Source organism: Pecten maximus, chromosome 3 (genome assembly GCF_902652985.1).
Source record: "Pecten maximus chromosome 3, xPecMax1.1, whole genome shotgun sequence".
NCBI lineage: Eukaryota > Metazoa > Mollusca > Bivalvia > Pectinida > Pectinidae > Pecten > Pecten maximus.
In genome coordinates, this window is record NC_047017.1 from 36272726 (window position 1) to 36295570 (window position 22845).

The 22845-nt window shown below is 38.7% G+C and overlaps 1 protein-coding gene across 2 annotated transcripts in view; it reads right to left on the reverse strand.

Annotated features, from left to right (window-relative positions):
* LOC117324037 overlaps positions 1–22845 on the reverse strand; it is an 86507-nt gene that overhangs the window by 18669 nt on the left and 44993 nt on the right. For both annotated transcript variants that reach the window (XR_004531884.1, XM_033879647.1), the window contains exons 8-18: positions 21728–21872; positions 20442–20529; positions 18721–18782; positions 18431–18510; positions 18164–18293; positions 16379–16451; positions 15815–15888; positions 15399–15582; positions 14107–14202; positions 13637–13688; positions 13164–13313 (exon numbers count right to left, since the gene is read on the reverse strand). Coding sequence is in view for 1 of the 2 variants with exons in the window: in XM_033879647.1 (XP_033735538.1) it covers positions 13164–13313; positions 13637–13688; positions 14107–14202; positions 15399–15582; positions 15815–15888; positions 16379–16451; positions 18164–18293; positions 18431–18510; positions 18721–18782; positions 20442–20529; positions 21728–21872 (1134 nt within the window). In the remaining variant the exon portion in view is untranslated. The remainder of the gene's footprint in view (positions 1–13163; positions 13314–13636; positions 13689–14106; positions 14203–15398; positions 15583–15814; positions 15889–16378; positions 16452–18163; positions 18294–18430; positions 18511–18720; positions 18783–20441; positions 20530–21727; positions 21873–22845) is intronic.

Genomic DNA, 22845 nt, shown 5'->3' on the forward strand with positions numbered 1-22845 from the left:
ATTATGAGGACTGTCGATATCCCATGTACCCCTGTGGTGTGGATTATGAGGACTGTCTTGATATCCTGTGTACCAATGTGGTGTGGATTATGAGGACTGTCTAGATATCCTGTGTACCAATGTGGTGTGGATTATGAGGACTGTCTTGATATCCTGTGTACCAATGTGGTGTGGTAGATGAGGACTGACTAGATATCCTGTGTACCCTGTGTTGGGGGGGTGGATGAGGACTGACTAGATATCCTCTGTGTACCCCTGTGGTGTGGTAGATGAGGACTGACTAGATATCCTCTGTGTACCCTGTGTTGGGGTAGATGAGGACTGACTAGATATCCTGTGTACCCTGTGTTTGGGTGGATGAGGACTGACTAGATATCCTCTGTGTACCCCTGTGGTGTGGTAGATGAGGACTGACTAGATATCCTCTGTGTACCCTGTGTTGGGGTGGATGAGGACTGACTAGATATCCTCTGTGTACCCCTGTGGTGTGGTGGATGAGGACTGTCTAGATATCCTCTGTGTACCCTGTGGTGGGGTGGATGAAGACTGACTAGATATCCTCTGTGTACCCTGTGTTGGGGTGGATGAGGACTGACTAGATATCCTCTGTGTACCCCTGTGGTGTGGTAGATGAGGACTGACTAGATATCCTCTGTGTACCCTGTGTTGGGGTGGATGAGGACTGACTAGATATCCTCTGTGTACCCCTGTGTTGGGGTAGATGAGGACTGACTAGATATCCTCTGTGTACCCTGTGTTGGGGTGGATGAGGACTGACTAGATATCCTCTGTGTACCCCTGTGTTGGGGTGGATGAGGACTGACTAGATATCCTCAGTGTACCCCTGTGTTGGGGTGGATGAGGACTGACTAGATATCCTCTGTGTACCCCTGTGTTGGGGTGGATGAGGACTGACTAGATATCCTCTGTGTACCCCTGTGTTGGGGTGGATGAGGACTGACTAGATATCCTCTGTGTACCCCTGTGGTGTGGTGGATGAGGACTGTCTAGATATCCTGTGTGTACCCTGTGGTGGGGTGGATGAGGACTGACTAGATATCCTCTGTGTACCCCTGTGGTGTGGTGGATGAGGACTGTCTAGATATCCTGTGTGTACCCTGTGGTGGGGTGGATGAGGACTGACTAGATATCCTGTGTGTTCCCCTGTGGTGGGGTGGATGAGGCCATCCTCCCTAATGATTGGTTGTCTGATATAGATTGGACCCAGTACCAGTATGAGGCATATTGTTGGAGACTTTGCTGATCCCCACTTTTAAAGATGTCCAGAAACAAAGAATAGTGATTGAAACCTTTACCCATTAATCTGTTTGTATGTGGCCTCCTGGTCAGAGTATAACCCCCACCTTTCTTATCCTCCATCAAATCAAAGGTAATAACAAGGAATGGCTAATCTGATAGAAGAAAGGAGAAAGGCAGAACACTTACTGAGTTGAGATGCAGCAGCATCCTTAGTAAATCTTAGTTACTCTAAAACTGTGACCTATATCTCGATTGTTTCCTGTATTATGATAAAACACACAAATTCATATAAACCTGATCACATCAAACACTAATCAGATCTGGAATGCCTACTTCCTCAGAATAAAACACAATCAAATCTCTTTGAACGTTGTTTTTTCTCATAGGTTTATCATAATCAATCATAACATAAAATAGACACAATTTGGACTTGAAATTAGATACCATTTGAAAATGATTTAAAAATTTGAGTAATGGGTACTGGATTGATATAAAGCAGTGTGAGGCATTAGAATTGACTAGATATCAGTGTACCGACAGCCCTGCTACTCTCTACACCAACTCCTCCAACATTAGAACTGACTGGAGTATCAGTGTACTGACAGCCTGCTACTCTCTACACCAACTCCTCCAACATTAGAATTGACTGGAGTATCAGTGTACTGACAGCCCTGCTACTCTCTACACCAACTCCTCCTATATTAGAACTGACTGGAGTATCAGTGTACTGACAGCCCTTCTACTCTCTACACCAACTCCTACATTAGAACTGACTGGAGTATCAGTGTACTGACAGCCTGCTACTCTCTACACCAACTCCTCCAACATTAGAACTGACTGGAGTATCAGTGTACTGACAGCCTGCTACTCTCTACACCAACTCCTCCAACATTAGAACTGACTGGAGTATGAGTGTACTGACAGCCCTTCTACTCTCTACACCAACTCCTCCTACATTAGAACTGACTGGAGTATCAGTGTACGGACAGCCTGCTACTCTCTACACCAACTCCTCCTACATTAGAACTGACTGGAGTATCGGTGTACCGACAGCCCTGCCACTCTCTACACCAACTCCTCCTACATAAGAATTGACTGGAGTATGAGTGTACTGACAGCCCTGCTACTCTCTACACCAACTCCTCCTTCATTAGAACTGACTGGAGTATCAGTGTACTGACAGCCTGCTACTCTCTACACCAACTCCTCCTACATTAGAACTGACTGGAGTGTCAGTGTACTGACAGCCTGCTACTCTCTACACCAACTCCTCCTATATTAGAACTGACTGGAGTATGAGTGTACTGACAGCCTGCTACTCTCTACACCAACTCCTCCTACATTAGAACTGACTGGAGTATCAGTGTACTGACAGCCTTCTACTCTCTACACCAACTCTTCCTACATTAGAACTGACTGGAGTATCAGTGTACTGACAGCCTTCTACTCTCTACACCAACTCCTCCTATATTAGAACTGACTGGAGTATCAGTGTACTGACAGCCCTGCTACTCTCTACACCAACTCCTCCAACATTAGAATTGACTGGAGTATCAGTGTACTGACAGCCCTTCTACTCTCTACACCAACTCCTCCTACATTAGAACTGACTGGAGTATCAGTGTACTGACAGCCCTGCTACTCTCTACACCAACTCCCCTATATTAGAACTGACTGGAGTATCAGTGTACTGACAGCCCTTCTACTCTCTACACCAACTCCTCCTACATTAGAACTGACTGGAGTATCAGTGTACTGACAGCCCTGCTACTCTCTACACCAACTCCTCCTTCATTAGAACTGACTGGAGTATGAGTGTACTGACAGCCTGCTACTCTCTACACCAACTCCTCCTACATTAGAACTGACTGGAGTATCAGTGTACTGACAGCCCTGCTACTCTCTACACCAACTCCTCCTACATTAGAACTGACTGGAGTATCGGTGTACCGACAGCCCTTCTACTCTCTACACCAACTCCTCCAACATTAGAACTGACTGGAGTATCAGTGTACTGACAGCCCTGCTACTCTCTACACCAACTCCTCCAACATTAGAATTGACTGGAGTATCAGTGTACTGACAGCCCTTTTACTCTCTACACCAACTCCTCCTACATTAGAACTGACTGGAGTATCAGTGTACTGACAGCCCTTCTACTCTCTACACCAACTCCTCCAACATTAGAACTGACTGGAGTATGAGTGTACTGACAGCCCTTCTACTCTCTACACCAACTCCTCCTACATTAGAACTTACTGGAGTATCAGTGTACTGACAGCCCTGCTACTCTCTACACCAACTCCTCCTACATTAGAACTGACTGGAGTATGAGTGTACTGACAGCTCTGCTACTCTCTACACCAACTCCTCCAACATTAGAACTGACTGGAGTATCAGTGTACTGACAGCCTGCTACTCTCTACACCAACTCCTCCTACATTAGAATTGACTGGAGTATCAGTGTACTGACAGCCCCGCTACTCTCTACACCAACTCCTCCAACATTAGAACTGACTGGAGTATCAGTGTACCGACAGCCCTTCTACTCTCTACACCAACTCCTCCTACATTAGAACTGACTGGAGTATCAGTGTACGGACAGCCTGCTACTCTCTACACCAACTCCTCCTACATTAGAATTGACTGGAGTATCAGTGTACCGACAGCCCTGCTACTCTCTACACCAACTCTTCCAACATTAGAACTGACTGGAGTATCAGTGTACTGACAGCTCTGCTACTCTCTACACCAACTCCCCCTACATTAGAACTGACTGGAGTATGAGTGTACTGACAGCCTGCTACTCTCTACACCAACTCCTCCTATATTAGAACTGACTGGAGTATCAGTGTACTGACAGCCCTTCTACTCTCTACACCAACTCCTCCAACATTAGAACTGACTGGAGTATCAGTGTACTGACAGCCCTGCTACTCTCTACACCAACTCCTCCTACATTAGAACTGACTGGAGTATCAGTGTACTGACAGCCCTGCTACTCTCTACACCAACTCCTCCTACATTAGAACTGACTGGAGTATCAGTGTACTGACAGCCTGCTACTCTCTACACCAACTCCTCCTACATTAGAACTGACTGGAGTATCAGTGTACTGACAGCCCTGCTACTCTCTACACCAACTCCTCCTATATTAGAACTGACTGGAGTATCAGTGTACTGACAGCCCTGCTACTCTCTACACCAACTCCTCCTACATTAGAACTGACTGGAGTATCAGTGTACTGACAGCCTGCTACTCTCTACACCAACTCCTCCTACATTAGAACTGACTGGAGTATCAGTGTACTGACAGCCTGCTACTCTCTACACCAACTCCTCCTACATTAGAACTGACTGGAGCATCAGTGTACTGACAGCCTGCTACTCTCTACACCAACTCCTCCTACATTAGAACTGACTGGAGTATGAGTGTACTGACAGCCTGCTACTCTCTACACCAACTCCTCCTACATTAGAACTGACTGGAGTATGAGTGTACTGACAGCCTGCTACTCTCTACACCAACTCCTCCTACATTAGAACTGACTGGAGTATGAGTGTACTGACAGCCCTTCTACTCTCTACACCAACTCCTCCTACATTAGAACTGACTGGAGTATCAGTGTACTGACAGCCCTGCTACTCTCTACACCAACTCCTCCTTCATTAGAACTGACTGGAGTATCAGTGTACTGACAGCCCTTCTACTCTCTACACCAACTCCTCCAACATTAGAACTGACTGGAGTATCAGTGTACTGACAGCCCTGCTACTCTCTACACCAACTCCTCCTATATTAGAACTGACTGGAGTATCAGTGTACTGACAGCCCTGCTACTCTCTACACCAACTCCTCCTACATTAGAACTGACTGGAGTATCAGTGTACTGACAGCCTGCTACTCTCTACACCAACTCCTCCAACATTAGAACTGACTGGAGTATCGGTGTACTGACAGCCCTGCTACTCTCTACACCAACTCCTCCTACATTAGAACTGACTGGAGTATCAGTGTACTGACAGCCTGCTACTCTCTACACCAACTCCTCCTACATTAGAACTGACTGGAGTATCAGTGTACTGACAGCTCTGCTACTCTCTACACCAACTCCCCCTACATTAGAACTGACTGGAGTATGAGTGTACTGACAGCCTGCTACTCTCTACACCAACTCCTCCTATATTAGAACTGACTGGAGTATCAGTGTACTGACAGCCCTTCTACTCTCTACACCAACTCCTCCAACATTAGAACTGACTGGAGTATCAGTGTACTGACAGCCCTGCTACTCTCTACACCAACTCCTCCTATATTAGAACTGACTGGAGTATCAGTGTCCTGACAGCCCTGCTACTCTCTACACCAACTCCTCCTACATTAGAACTGACTGGAGTATCAGTGTACTGACAGCCTGCTACTCTCTACACCAACTCCTCCAACATTAGAACTGACTGGAGTATCAGTGTACTGACAGCCTGCTACTCTCTACACCAACTCCTCCAACATTAGAACTGACTGGAGTATGAGTGTACTGACAGCCCTGCTACTCTCTACACCAACTCCTCCTACATTAGAACTGACTGGAGTATCAGTGTACTGACAGCCTGCTACTCTCTACACCAACTCCTCCAACATTAGAACTGACTGGAGTATCAGTGTACTGACAGCCTGCTACTCTCTACACCAACTCCTCCAACATTAGAACTGACTGGAGTATGAGTGTACTGACAGCCTGCTACTCTCTACACCAACTCCTCCTACATTAGAACTGACTGGAGTATCAGTGTACTGACAGCCCTGCTACTCTCTACACCAACTCCTCCTATATTAGAACTGACTGGAGTATCAGTGTACTGACAGCCCTTCTACTCTCTACACCAACTCCTCCAACATTAGAATTGACTAGATATCAGTGTACTGACAGCCCTGCTACTCTCTACACCAACTCCTCCTATATTAGAACTGACTGGAGTATCAGTGTACTGACAGCCCTGCTACTCTCTACACCAACTCCTCCTACATTAGAACTGACTGGAGTATCAGTGTACTGACAGCCTGCTACTCTCTACACCAACTCCTTCAACATTAGAACTGACTGGAGTATCGGTGTACTGACAGCCCTGCTACTCTCTACACCAACTCCTCCTACATTAGAACTGACTGGAGTATCAGTGTACTGACAGCCTGCTACTCTCTACACCAACTCCTCCTACATTAGAACTGACTGGAGTATCAGTGTACTGACAGCCTGCTACTCTCTACACCAACTCCTCCTACATTAGAACTGACTGGAGTATCAGTGTACTGACAGCCTGCTACTCTCTACACCAACTCCTCCTACATTAGAACTGACTGGAGTATGAGTGTACTGACAGCCTGCTACTCTCTACACCAACTCCTCCTACATTAGAACTGACTGGAGTATGAGTGTACTGACAGCCTGCTACTCTCTACACCAACTCCTCCTACATTAGAACTGACTGGAGTATCAGTGTACTGACAGCCCTGCTACTCTCTACACCAACTCCTCCTTCATTAGAACTGACTGGAGTATCAGTGTACTGACAGCCCTTCTACTCTCTACACCAACTCCTCCAACATTAGAACTGACTGGAGTATCAGTGTACTGACAGCCCTGCTACTCTCTACACCAACTCCTCCTATATTAGAACTGACTGGAGTATCAGTGTACTGACAGCCCTGCTACTCTCTACACCAACTCCTCCAACATTAGAACTGACTGGAGTATCAGTGTACTGACAGCCTGCTACTCTCTACACCAACTCCTCCTATATTAGAACTGACTGGAGTATCAGTGTACTGACAGCCCTGCTACTCTCTACACCAACTCCTCCTATATTAGAACTGACTGGAGTATCAGTGTACTGACAGCCCTGCTACTCTCTACACCAACTCCTCCAACATTAGAACTGACTGGAGTATCAGTGTACTGACAGCCTGCTACTCTCTACACCAACTCCTCCTACATTAGAACTGACTGGAGTATCAGTGTACTGACAGCCTGCTACTCTCTACACCAACTGCTCCTACATTAGAACTGACTGGAGTATCAGTGTACTGACAGCCTGCTACTCTCTACACCAACTCCTCCTACATTAGAACTGACTGGAGTATCAGTGTACTGACAGCCCTGCTACTCTCTACACCAACTCCTCCTATATTAGAACTGACTGGAGTATCAGTGTACTGACAGCCCTGCTACTCTCTACACCAACTCCTCCTACATTAGAACTGACTGGAGTATCAGTGTACTGACGGCCCTGCTACTCTCTACACCAACTCCTCCTACATTAGAACTGACTGGAGTATCAGTGTACTGACAGCCTGCTACTCTCTACACCAACTCCTCCTACATTAGAACTGACTGGAGTATCAGTGTACTGACAGCCTGCTACTCTCTACACCAACTCCTCCTACATTAGAACTGACTGGAGTATCAGTGTACTGACAGCCTGCTACTCTCTACACCAACTCCTCCTACATTAGAACTGACTGGAGTATCAGTGTACTGACAGCCTGCTACTCTCTACACCAACTCCTCCTACATTAGAACTGACTGGAGTATCAGTGTACTGACAGCCTGCTACTCTCTACACCAACTCCTCCAACATAAGAATTGACTGGAGTATCAGTGTACTGACAGCCTGCTACTCTCTACACCAACTCCCCCTATATTAGAACTGACTGGAGTATCAGTGTACTGACAGCCTGCTACTCTCTGCACAAACTCCTCCTACATTAGAACTGACTGGAGTATCAGTGTACTGACCGCCCTGCTAGTCTCTTCACAAACATCTGTTATAAACAAATTCCGTACTACTTAGGGCTATGATATTTACATCAGATTTATAGCTGAATATTGTATTTTTTTTTTCTCCTTTTATTGTAAACATATTGGGATTGAGATCTACTCTCTTAGTTTCATCTAAATTTATTGAAAGTGGAAGTTTTTTTTTGTTTTTGGTTGCTTTTTTAAAAAAAAATTCAATGACATATAGTTTGGTTCAAATCTGGATAAGAGTGATTAAAGAGTGATTGCCCTTTGTTTTTTATACTCAGTTATTGGCATTACTTTCACATTTGGCAGGTTTAACAATATATCATCAGGGCAAACAGTTTTGCTTTCTTCACAATTACTTTAATTTGACTATTATTCTTGCTTCATTTCAATGTTTTTATGCATTTTGACACAAGAATATCTTTTTAGCATTGGGAACTGTCATATACTCCATTTACACAATAATTTCTAAAAAATTAATTCTCAAATCCTCTATTTTCAAACAGAGCTGATCGACTGACAACTATCAGTACTAATACTCCTTTACATGTTTTGTATTTTAATTACATATCAAACCCATTTGAGACACCATGCAGTAATTCAATAGGTGAAGCAAAGGTTTAATATCAAATCAAGCTGACTAGAACCAGGTTCATTCACTTTCTGATGCAGTCATTACACACCAACTTGAGCTTATTACATAACAATTCTCACACTTCAGATCTGAAAAATAAGCCTGCAATATCAGTGTTTATGAGCCATCACCCTTGGGTACATATGAAAACAATTAGCCACAAGAGATTAACACACCTGTCCTATTACACAACGACCAAATCCCATTTCACCAATTCAGTTTCAAAAGGATGGAAATCGTTCTACACACAACATATATTAGATACACGATTTCCAGCTGAAAATTTCTTCATCATAAAATGTTATGAGTGCTGGTAGTAATTACATTCAGCACTGCTGACAGACTGGCTTCATATCCCGGATGGCGGATAAATCCAAACAACATTATTATTACACAATTCAACACACTTCTTATAGCATTAACAGAGTGTCGAGTGTTTCCTGTAATGCCCTGTTAGCTAATCCACAGCATCAGCTAACAAATCTCTTTTTATTTTCACACATTTTATCATCAGAAGCTTTTTCATCTTGCACATAAAAGCCAAAAACGAAAGTGTGTACTTTGGTGAAAAATGTTATTATAATTCAGGACTTAAGTAACTATATCAACTTGGAAGCCGACCTGAAGCTTTAACATTGGCCTACCCCATCCCTGGGAATTACTGACAGAGAAACTATTTTGATGGAATACTAGGTCATATCTACGCCGGTCCTCAATGAACGCTGTAAAATTCAGCTCAGATATGAAAATAAATACATCAACATTTGAAATGCTGCTCTAACACATTTCTTGCGTCACAAGAGATTTTCTCCAATGGCAAGGAAATCTGTAACTGACTTTTTTTTGTTGAGCAGTAAATTAGGAATGGGCTGTAAATAGGACAAGTGTGGTGATAATGACTGGCAAATGACCAACATGTGGATTGTCTTACCTGGCCGACAACTACATAACAATTTCTATGTACATTCGAGGCATTAAGGATTAAAAGGAGTGGCAATCCCTTAACTCATAAACAACATTTTCACTTACTTATGAATTTTAAAGACACTCGAAATAGCAAGAAATTCCCATACCTGCTCCTCTGAATTCTTATCCATATGCATTTTATTTCACCTTAATTCGAGATAATACAGGAAGTAGTGTAAAAACTAAATGTAGCTATTATTCTCCTCCGGCAGTTTCCGTTTCCTTTTCTGAATTAATTTGTAGGGATAGAAACAATCCCTGGCATCCACGTAAAATTGTTCAAATGTTCACGTGTAAGTGAGAGTTGATTCTTTTACTGCATTCAGGTGTCAGACTCGGTCCTACAGCCATTCTTGCTAGTACATCAAGTTCTAGGATTCTCAATCCCGATGAAAATGTGAAACTACGGAATAAGATACTATTTGGACTAATTAATACAAACAAGGGTATAAACATCTTTGTGGTACTATATAGTACAGCTAGTATATAAATAACATTCTAGCCAACTGAATTATCAATTAAAATCAATTATAAATGGTTCACCATTCATATAATAAAATGCTCATTTAGTCACTAATTGATGCATCACTTACCAATTAATGTCAAAGCCCATATTTCAGTCTCAATCTAAAACCTATATGGCAAGTCAAGATAGTCAATTTGTACACAACCTTAAATGGCTGTTGTACAATAACAATGTCATTGCACAGTTACTGTTACATAGCTGAATGTCTCCCACGTAACAGCAATTGGTATGTCAGATAGGTGAATGTCTCCAACGTAACAGCAATTGGTATGTCAGATAGGTGAATGTCTCCCACGTAACAGCAATTGGTATGTCAGATAGGTGAATGTTTCCCACGTAACAGCAATTGGTATGTCAGATAGGTGAATGTTTCCAACGTAACAGCAATTGGTATGTCAGATAGGTGAATGTCTCCCTCGTAACAGCAATTGGTATGTCAGATAGGTGAATGTTTCCCACGTAACAGCAATTGGTATGTCAGATAGGTGAATGTCTCCCACATAACAGCAATTGGTATGTCAGATAGGTGAATGTCTCCAACGTAACAGCAATTGGTATGTCAGATAGGTGAATGTCTCCAACGTAACAGCAATTGGTATGTCAGATAGGTGAATGTCTCCCACGTAACAGCAATTGGTATGTCAGATAGGTGAATGTCTCCACGTAACAGCAATTGGTATGTCAGATAGGTGAATGTTTCCAACGTAACAGCAATTGGTATGTCAGATAGGTGAATGTCTCCCACGTAACAGCAATTGGTATGTCAGATAGGTGAATGTTTCCCTCGTAACAGCAATTGGTATGTCAGATAGGTGAATGTTTCCCTCGTAACAGCAATTGGTATGTCAGATAGGTGAATGTTTCCAACGTAACAGCAATTGGTATGTCAGATAGGTGAATGTTTCCCTCGTAACAGCAATTGGTATGTCAGATAGGTGAATGTTTCCAACGTAACAGCAATTGGTATGTCAGATAGGTGAATGTTTCCCTCGTAACAGCAATTGGTATGTCAGATAGGTGAATGTTTCCAACGTAACAGCAATTGGTATGTCAGATAGGTGAATGTTTCCCTCGTAACAGCAATTGGTATGTCAGATAGGTGAATGTTTCCAACGTAACAGCAATTGGTATGTCAGATAGGTGAATGTTTCCCTCGTAACAGCAATTGGTATGTCAGATAGGTGAATGTTTCCCACGTAACAGCAATTGGTATGTCAGATAGGTGAATGTCTCCCACGTAACAGCAATTGGTATGTCAGATAGCTGAATCTGACCACATAACAATGGCGTTGGGAATTGGTTGAGATTTCAACATCGATGATCAGATAAAATCCTCTTTTTTTTCCTTCTTTTTTTACTTCAGGGTTGAATATTGAACAGGTCTATTTCCTCTAGCCGAGCTTGTTGCCATTTTGATTTTATACTCTCCAAAAAGTTTCATATCTTTTTTTTTCATCATACTATTTCAATGTACCAATATTTATTAAAGTATATATTTTTTTGCAATTACCAGGTAACTGTTGAAATAGCATGATTGGTAAGAAGTTATAGTTAGAGTAAAATGACAGAACTTTCATTCTCACTCAGTGAAAATCTCATCTCATCACAGAGATGTTGTATGGATGATGTACAGGCTGATAGCAAAATCTTTATGTCCACTATAAGTTGTGATAGCATGAAATAATAATTTAGCTGCTGATTTTCTAATTTTTTATCAAATGTTCAAATATTGGTCATCTCCAAGCTTCATCATCAAACCTTATGAGTACAATTTACAAATTTTTCTTCAACATTTTACAATCAAAACTGCTTAATACGTGCAGGTTTGTGTTACTTTTTAAAGTTAGTTATGATGGAATGGAGATGTTGGTATAGGCCGAGATCTAGGACAGCAGATTCCATGGCATGTTTCATATCCTGGTGGTATAGGCCGAGATCTAGGACAGCAGATTCCATGGCATAATGTTTCATATCCTGGTGGTATAGTCTGAGATCTAGGACAGCAGATTCCATGGCATAATGTTTCATATCCTGGTGGTATAGTCTGAGATCTAGGACAGCAGATTCCATGGCATAATGTTTCATATCCTGGTGGTATAGTCTGAGATCTAGGACAGCAGATTCCATGGCCTAATGGCATGTAGTATTATGTCTCATCTCTAATTTTTCTTTTATATATATTGCATACAATAGATAAATCTGTATATGGTAACTTGACATGTAATTCCTCTGAATACAACATAATGTTATTGACAGCTACCATATAACATGGAAACATTACAGATTATGTAATAACAATACATTCATAGTGACTGTCCCTATAGTGGTCGACCAGGTCTACCAGTACCCCTGACAGCAGTTTCAATGTCATTACAGTTGTTGTAGTAAGGACATTTGTATTACTATGTTTAAACTTTAAAGGTCTTATATCACCATTTACATTGACAAAGAATGCAGCATACCTGATCAAAACATGATTATGTTATAGAGATCAGTGAAATCTAACACTACAAACAAGAGACCTAATATAAACAGAATTTATATATCATCTCAGGATTTAATATGGATTACCTAGTAAGGAACAGGATATACACGGATACTTAAATGTCTGAAACAACATGTATATGTCAGGGTTTAACAATCATCAACACAGTTGAAGGACACCCAACCTATATTATGAACTACATTCTACGACATATTCATCAAAACTGTGTTTTAGGACAAAAATGTGACACAATGGCGTCCTCACAGATGTATCAATGTAAGCTCACCAGAGTTACTTCCCCTGAACACAAACTCTCTTATATGTTTTTTAAGCCTGAAGGATCATTTCTTTTTTTTAGATTGAACACTGACATCCAGCATTACCATCTAGAAGGAAACTTTTATGCTCTTTTTTCAGTTTTACTTCCCTCCTTTCCCCGGGGGTGGGAGGAGTTACTCCTCACCCCTCAGGTTACTTCATGGGTCTTACCTTTGTTTTATGACTCGCTGCTGCTCTTTTTTCCAGAAATCTTTGAAATCTTTACAGAACACCAGCCACAATGAGAAAAAATAATCTGGAGTAACTTCCTTTTCTCCACTCTTTGGTTTTATACAGAAAAACATGACTACTTCCTGGAACCTACAAAATATAAGTTAGGGCATCAGTCATAGACTGTTACACTTTAAACTTTTAGAAAATTGATTCGATTTCAGTCAGTTAATAACATGATTAAGAACCTAAACATTTTCTTTCATTTTACTGAGAACTCTATCTTCTGACTTAGATCTGACTCCATCTTCTGACTCTGATCTGACTCCATCTTCTGACTTAGATAAACTTAAGGCCTAGTTTGGATATTTAGGTACAATAATCTGCCTTTGTAGTTAAACTATGATGAGAGTATATCTATACAAAATCTGTCAGACTGACAACACGTTTACTTGCAGTAATTAAGTACTTACTTTGTACGACTTTCTTTCAAATTGTCTTCTTGATCTTTATATTCACGACGTCCTACAACACGACAAAGAATGGTAACTCAATCACCATAGTAACCAGTCAGCATGTCTAGTTAACAAGTCAAAACTTATAAAATTCCTTCAGAAAATTATTCGACTTCATCCTGACAGTACATGTATAGTTTTCAATAACTGCTTTTCAATTCTATTGAAGTTCTGACAGTTGATCAGTGAACAGATCTGATGTACCAGGCATAAATAGTTTGGTTTATTTTGTTAAATGTCCTATCAACAGCCATGGTCATCCAAGGATGTTCCTGGTTTTAGAGGTGAAGGAAAGTCAGAGTAGCCGGAGAAAACCCATCGACCTACAGTCAGTACCAGGCAACTGCCCCACGTTGGTTTAAAAGGCATAAATGATATGTTACATACCTATGATACCAAAAAACAACATCACAAGTAACAGAAAGTACCTCTCTCAAAGAATTCCGTCATTATGTCCTTGAAAGGCTGCACACACTCTTGACTAGCTTTGGACTTAATTATCTTCTCTGCGCATTTCTCTGCCGCTGAAATCAAGCAACATTTACATTAAACATTCAGTCAATAATACAGCTGAATTACCACAAAACTGTTGATAATACAGCTGAATTACCACAAAACTGTTGATAATACAGCTGAATTACCACAAAACTGTTGATAATACAGCTGAATTACCACAAAACTGTTGATAATACAGCTGAATTACCACAAAAACTGTTGATAATACAGCTGAATTACCACAAAACTGTTGATAATACAGCTGAATTACCACAAAACTGTTGATAATACAGCTGAATTACCACAAAAACTGTTGATAATACAGCTGAATTACCACAAAACTGTTGATAATACAGCTGAATTACCACAAAAACTGTTGATAATACAGCTGAATTACCACAAAACTGTTGATAATACAGCTGAATTACCACAAAAACAGTTGATAATACAGTTGAATTACCAAAAAACAGTTGATAATACAGTTGAATTACCAAAAAAACAGTTGATAAAACAGCTGAATTATCACAAAAACAGTTGATAATACAGTTGAATTACCAAAAAAAACAGTTGATAAAACAGCTGAATTATCACAAAAACAGTTGATAATACAGCAGAATTACCACAAAACAGTTGATAATACAGCAGAATTACCACAAAAACAGTTGATAATACAGCAGAATTACCACAAAACAGTTGATAATACAGCTGAATTACGGTACCACAAATGTTGATAATACAGCTAAATTACCACAAAAACAGTTGATAATACAGCTGAATTACCACAAATGTTGATAATACAGCTGAATTATCACAAAAAAGTTGATAATACAGTTGAATTACGGTACCACAAATGTTGATAATACAGCTGAATTACCACAAAAACAGTTGATAATACAGCTGAACTATCAAAAAACAGTTGATAATACAGCTGAATTACCACAAAACAGTTGATAATACAGCTGAATTACCACAAAAACAGTTCATAATACAGTTGAATTACCAAAAAACAGTTGATAATACAGCTGAATTACCACAAATGTTGATAATACAGCTGAATTACCACAAAACAGTTGATAATACAGCTGAATTACCAAAAAACAGTTGATAATACAGCTGAATTACCACAGAACAGTGGATAATACAGCTAAATTACCACAAAGCAGTCGATAGAAAGTAACAGAAAAAAAAAAAAAAATGGAAAATATATAATCGATTTAAAACCTACCATCAAAATCTTTCTTAATTTTTTTCATCTCCTTTTCGATTTCATCGAAAGCCACCAGTTTGGCCTGATTCAGGTCACTAGTATCAGGGATCGGGGCGGTTAGACGGTCTGAGCTGGTAACATCCCTCTCATATATCTTCACATACTGGGTAACAATGTACCACAGCAGACTTGACCGATTGTCCTGTAAATAGAAATCAGGACCTGTAAGCTGATATGTCAATGTCTGTATCCTGTTGTAAGGAGACATACACACAAGCTTTGATTCACAGAAGTAAACAGGGATGAGCTTGTTATCACTGTTCTGTAACAGACATGGTGGGCCATTACCAAGCACGGACTTATTGCTAGATAATACAATACAGTGTAATCCAGTTTTACTTACCATTTTAGCTCTATCAAAGTATTTTGCTTACCTTTGTTTTAACATCCCTAAGATTAGGCAATATCTCTATACTGAAACCATCAGCTTGACCTCGCGATCGGTTCCCTGAAATAAGTACAAGAATTACATGTAATCATATGTCTCTTCTATCCGGCTTTTTTAGTAGAGTAGGTTTTAAGCAAACTCCAGATTCCCCGCATTCTTAATTTCCAGAGTCAATGGACAATAAATTATGGATGGTATTTCATAAATGGAGGATGTATTGAGATGTCAACTGTGTGATCTTACTATAAACCAAGGTTGGTTAAAGTTGGACTTCAACTTTTTAAGCAACAGATCAAAATGCAAAACTTTCAAGTGAAATGGTGATGACGCCAATGTCACCACTCGAAAAGTAACAGTACAGTCTCGCTTCACAACTTTTTGTTGGAGACGAGACAATAAAAAGACATTGCAAATACCATTTAATATCCATAAAAACACTATCACTCAACATGAACTTAAATATGCTAGGTATTGTGTATAGTCCAACAGTTATGGCTAGTGTTACAGCTAACAATGAAAGACACAATATCAGACGTCAGCAGACTCTTACCCCCGTTCATGTAGTTTCCGATTGCCAAGACTAGACCCAAGATATTTTTTATTCCTTCGTCTCTCATCAGCAACTGTAAACAAAACAGTTCAAACAAATTAAAACAAACATACTGGGTATTGCTAAAGCAATGATGTCCCCTACCAGCCCCCACTAAAAACAGTAACAGTGTCCTTGTCCTGAAACTCAACTTGTCTTAAGATAAGACAAGATATTATGATCCTTTATAATTGTTTGAAGTTTTAACAAAATCTCACAAGGAATGATGCTGCTAGAGCACCAACAATCTTTGCTGGTATGTATTAACATACGTACAAGATGGAAAGAGAGAAAGACTAGTAAACTTCATTTTTCTAATTAAATCCTTTTTTAAAATATCCGAAAGGTTTAACACTTCCTGTTTCTGTAGAATGATCAGTTTGTTTTTCTAATCATTGTAATCTATCTCAGGAATACAATCTATTTTCAAAGATATAATAACAATCACATTAATATGTTTAACTATAACATCCATAACATCGTTGAGTTACATCCAAGGATAATATTCTGGATCCGTGTCATAATATCCCTAGCTTGATCAGCACACCTCTATGTCAGTAGTGATGTCATGAACTATGGTCTCTTAAATCTTGTCTTAATCTACCAGTAGTGTTAAACTTACTACATCAGTGACACAACAATCAAACTTACATCAGTCGTGTTATAACACACCAATCAAACTTACATCAGTCGTGTTATAACACACCAATCAAACTTACATCAGTCGTGTTATAACACATCAATCAAACTTACATCAGTCGTGTTATAACACACCAATCAAACTTACATCAGTCGTGTTATAACACACCAATCAAACTTACATCAGTCGTGTTATAACACATCAATCAAACTTACATCAGTCGTGTTATAACACACCAATCAAACTTACATCAGTCGTGTTATAACACACCAATCAAACTTACATCCGTCATATTATAACACACCAATCAAACTTACATCAGTCGTGTTATAACACACCAATCAAACTTACATCAGTCGTGTTATAACATACCAATCAAACTTACATCAGTCGTGTTATAACACACCAATCAAACTTACATCAGTCGTGTTATAACACATCAATCAAACTGACAACTTACATCAGTCGTGTTATAACACACCAATCAAACTGACATCAGTCGTGTTATAACACACCAATCAAACTTACATCAGTCGTGTTATAACACAACAATCAAACTTACATCAGTCGTGTTATAACACACCAATCAAACTTACATCCGTCATATTATAACACACCAATCAAACTTACATCAGTCATGTTATAACACACCAATCAAACTTACATCAGTCGTGTTATAACACACCAATCAAACTTACATCAGTCGTGTTATAACATACCAATCAAACTTACATCAGTCGTGTTATAACACACCAATCAAACTTACATCAGTCGTGTTATAACACACCAATCAAACTTACATCAGTCGTGTTATAACACACCAATCAAACTTACATCAGTCGTGTTATAACACACCAATCAAACTTACATCAGTCGTGTTATAACACACCAATCAAACTTACATCAGTCGTGTTATAACACACCAATCAAACTTACGTCAGTCGTGTTATAACACACCAATCAAACTTACGTCAGCCGTGTTATAACACAACAATCAAACTTACATCAGTCATGTTATAACATACCAATCAAACTTACATCAGTCATGTTATAACACACCAATCAAACTTACGTCAGTCGTGTTATAATACACCAATCAAACTTACATCAGCTGTCATCTTCAGATTGTTGAATTTGTTTTCTATCACAGACATGCTTTCTTGAAATGTTTGTTGAAAAATAAAACAGTGGATTCTATCTGCAAAGTCCGGTATTAATGTTAAGTCATACAGAAACCTGAAAATAGATAGAAACAGGGTCAGAATCATGGACAAACAATATTTAAGGGGTTATGACTGTAGAAGTTGACTTGACTGTACAAGGACTTTTTATAAGACATTATCAAAGGGTGCTGATCATCTCTCTATACTTACTGGTCAGGTTTATCGAGAGGTACATCTGGATGTTTTTCTACATGTTTTTTCAGTTTCTTTATTTCATCAGGTTCACCTCGCTGCAAAATAAAGTATCTTTAGTTAATGTCACAGAGGTTAAACTGGCATGACTTTCAGGTAAATTAACTCTTTATGTGTACCTATAGAGTTAGTCTGAAGTTATTCTAGAGAATGGCAAGAAGTCACTCATTATGAGAGGAAAGCCTTTATACATAATAAATAGCCAGACTCCATTCTAGGACCATTATCACAGTGTAGAAGGTACTCACACTATCGTATATTGCCCTGAGCTTCTCTGCGTTGACCACTGAGGTATCAAACGTTAAAATTGCTGAAAAAATCCAAATGAAATATTTAGCAGGTGGTTATTAAAATGCAGGTTCACTGATATGTGAAGTTAACAAATACCGTTTCTTCTCAATTAATGATATGTATTTTGAGAGGACAGTAAACAATTTTTTGGGGATACCATGTCAACTTTAATATTTACATAGGACTGATTATATCTATAGGTCCTCTTCCTGATGCATTTCACAAATACTCTTACTGACTGACTGCTATTAAATGTACATGTTCAGCTAATCTAATCATTAATAACCTCTATTTTCCTTGTTGAGACAGGTCTCCTGCCATAAGATAAGGATTTGAGGTCAGTAGAAGGATACAAACTATACTGGTACAGTAAAACTCGGATAAGTCGAAGTCGACGGGACCAAGCAAAATATTCGACTTATCCGATGGTTCGACTTATCCGTGTTTGTATACGGAGACAAAACCCGACTATCATCGGTTGTATGCAGAACAAGTGCTTGCATGATAACATAGTCGAAAATAAGCAATACATAATAACAAAGAAATTAATTAATTGTACATGATAACAATTATTCCTTTATCTAATAAACAATATTGTGCACAGTTACAGATAAAAACAAAGTTCATGCGTAATATAGTCTTTGACATAGACACACGATTTACACACGGGAGTTGCAAATGACAGCATAATATTCTATGAAAACGTTACATATATTATAAGAATATAAATGTATATATTGTACTCATATTATTTATCTTTAAATCCGTTTATTTTGTTCTCCAATTTAACAATATTAAACAATAAACAGTCCGGGAAAATTGATCGACCGTACGCGTGCTGATTTTGTATCAAAGGTGAAGGCCGCGGTCAGTGTTTTATCGGCTGCATAATCATGCATTGCCACAATCTTTTGAACAGAGTAAAAACATCCCGCATATCATTGTTACTATTGCATCGTCGTATTCAGAATTTAGGCATATATAGATAAATCAATGACAGACAGGTATTTTTCTTTGCATTTTTCGATCTTTGCATTTTTCGATGGAAGATATGTAATTTATCGTTTACTTTTTCCTTATTTTTTTCGGTGGCCTTGTGCATCAAAACAGTAAACAGAACACATATTGGTTTGTAGACTAAAACGTGCACATTTTATTCTTAGTTATATATACCTGAACGTTTTACTTCACCTGAGCACCTGTATAAACAATGGGATGATGCGTAACCGACAGCCGGAAACTAATAATAGGCTCTGTTTACACCGTTACGGGTGATCGGTCACACTCGGTCAATCAGACGAGGCCAGCAAATTTTACCTGAGACAGCATGACGCCTCGATGTTCGACACAAAAATGGAAATTTTGGTATAGTTTAGAAGGGAGGGACCACAAAATATATTCGACACAACCGCAGTATTCGATTCAACAGTGTTCGAGTCATCCGTGCTTAATTTACTAAGATAAAGAAGGGAAAAAATCGGGACCGAACGAAACGTTCGACTCATCCGATGTATTCGATTCAATTGCAACCGTGTTCGACACAAGTGAGTTTTACTGTATGTGTATAACAATTTCTGGGGTGTACATTACTACTGTCCATTGTTATTAAATCATGTGTATTTGGTACAGATTATGAGATATAAGATTTACACATCATTTAACAGTAGAATAGACATACCCTGTTCTATTTCAGTCATCTCCATCCTCAGGCTGGACAGTAGGATGCCCACCACCTGTGCTCGCTTAGGCTCAATCACCTTGGCTGCCTGTAAACAGTAGGGAAGTCATTAACAAAACAGGACAAATTCATCTCACAGTCCACATTTATTTAATATTACATGTCCACATTTATTTAGTATTACATGTCCACATTTATTTAGTATTACATGTCCACATTTATTTAGTATTACATGGCCACATTTATTAAATATTACATGTCCACATTTATTAAATATTACATGTCCACATTTATTTAGTATTACATGTCCACATTTATTTAGTATTATATGTCCACATTTATTTAGTATTACATGTCCACATTTATTTAGTATTACATGGCCACATTTATTTAGTATTACATGAGAGATTACTTCAAAATAGGCTCTCAGATTGTAAATTCAATCTTTTAAGCTAAGAACAATACAATTAACAAGAATAAATGGATAAATATTACTTACCTGTTATTGTAACTTGTAGGGATTAATGATGAAGATATATTACTTACCTGTTGTTGTAGGGATTAATGATTGAGATATATTATTTACCTGTTGTTGTAGGGATTAACGATGGATAAATATTACTTACCTGTTATTGTAGGGATTAATGACGGAGATATATTACTTACCTGTTGTTGTAGGGATTAATGATTGAGATTTATTATTTATCTGTTGTTGTATGGATTAACAATGGATACAGATGACTTATCAGTTGTTGTAGGGATTAATGATGGAGATATATTACCTGTTGTTGAAGGGATTTGTAATGGAGATATATTATTTACCTGTTGTTGTAGGGATTAATGATGGCGATATATTACCTGTTGTTGTAGGGATTAATGCTGGAGATATATTACCTGTTGTTGTAGGGATTAATGATGGAGATATATTACCTGTTGTTGTAGGGATTAATGATGTAGATATATTACTTATCATTTGTTGTAGGGATTAATGATGAATATATATTACTTACCTGTTGTTGTAGGGATTTATGATGTAGATATACTATTTACCTGTTGTTGTAGGGATTAATGATGAATATATATTACTTACCTGTTGTTGTAGGGATTTATGATGTAGATATACTATTTACCTGTTGTTGTAGGGATTAATGATGGAAATATTACTTACCTGTTGTTGTAGGGATTAATGATGGAAATATTACTTACCTGTAGTTGTAGGGATTTGTGATGTAGAGATATTACTTACCTGTTGTTGTAGGGATTAATGATGGAAATATATTACTTACCTGTTGTTGTAGGGATTTGCGACGATGAAGATTGGATCTGTGGTTGGTGTTAAGCTGCTGTTTAGAGAAGAGCGTGTCTACCTCTGTAAAGTTTAACCCACAGGCCTCGTGTAGTTCCTCCCAGACCAGGCGGGCATTGGCTATACTGTAACAACATAATTATTATACTGTAACAACATAATTATTATACTGTAACAACATAATTATTATACTGTAACAACACAATTATTATCTTATACTGTAACAACATAATTATTATACTGTAACAACATAATTATTATACTGTAACAACATAATTATTATACTGTAATCACATAATTATTATACTGTAACAACATAATTATTATCTAATACTGTAACAACATAATTATTATCTTGTTTTCAGTTTAAATTGGGTTAAAATTTAATTCACTTTCTAACTATAATATCTGCTGTCATTGGTTATTCCAATGACCAAAGACAGAATTCATTAATATATTAAATTTCTCCTTGTTTGTATGATACAGAACAAGCATGTGGGAGTAATCAACAGACTCAAAATTATCCAATACAATGTAATCATATATCCTATTGGTGTGAGACAGGGGGGGAGGGGTGTTTAAATCCCTGGCTTGGGATCCCTAGTCTCACTGCAAAGAAGGGGAATGATTATTTTTCTTTTACACTCTTATGCATCTACATTGTTGACTTGACATGATTGAATGATGATGTGACATAATTGTATTGTTGCTGTTACATCATAAAATTGTTCTGGAAGAGGAATCCTACTGTCTGAACCCTACAGGTGAGATATGAAATCTCACACCAGTAAAAGTGTGCCCACACCTCTGTGGTTTAGAAAATAGGTTGTCCCCCTTGGTTTTTCCACAAAGATGAAAATAAGTTATTTCAGACAAATCAGAGACCTTTTCTTTTTATTTGTCTCACATTTCCTTCATTTTTTTCTTTTTCTTTTCAATTCTCTCTTACCATGTCTTCTAGATCTGGTACTGAAAAAGTCTGACCATAAGGTCTAGATCAGAACTGTAATGTCACAAATCTATAATATAATGATTATGATGATGATTTCACAAATTAAGTGTGTTACGCTGCTTGGCATTGCTTTTCATTATTGTTCT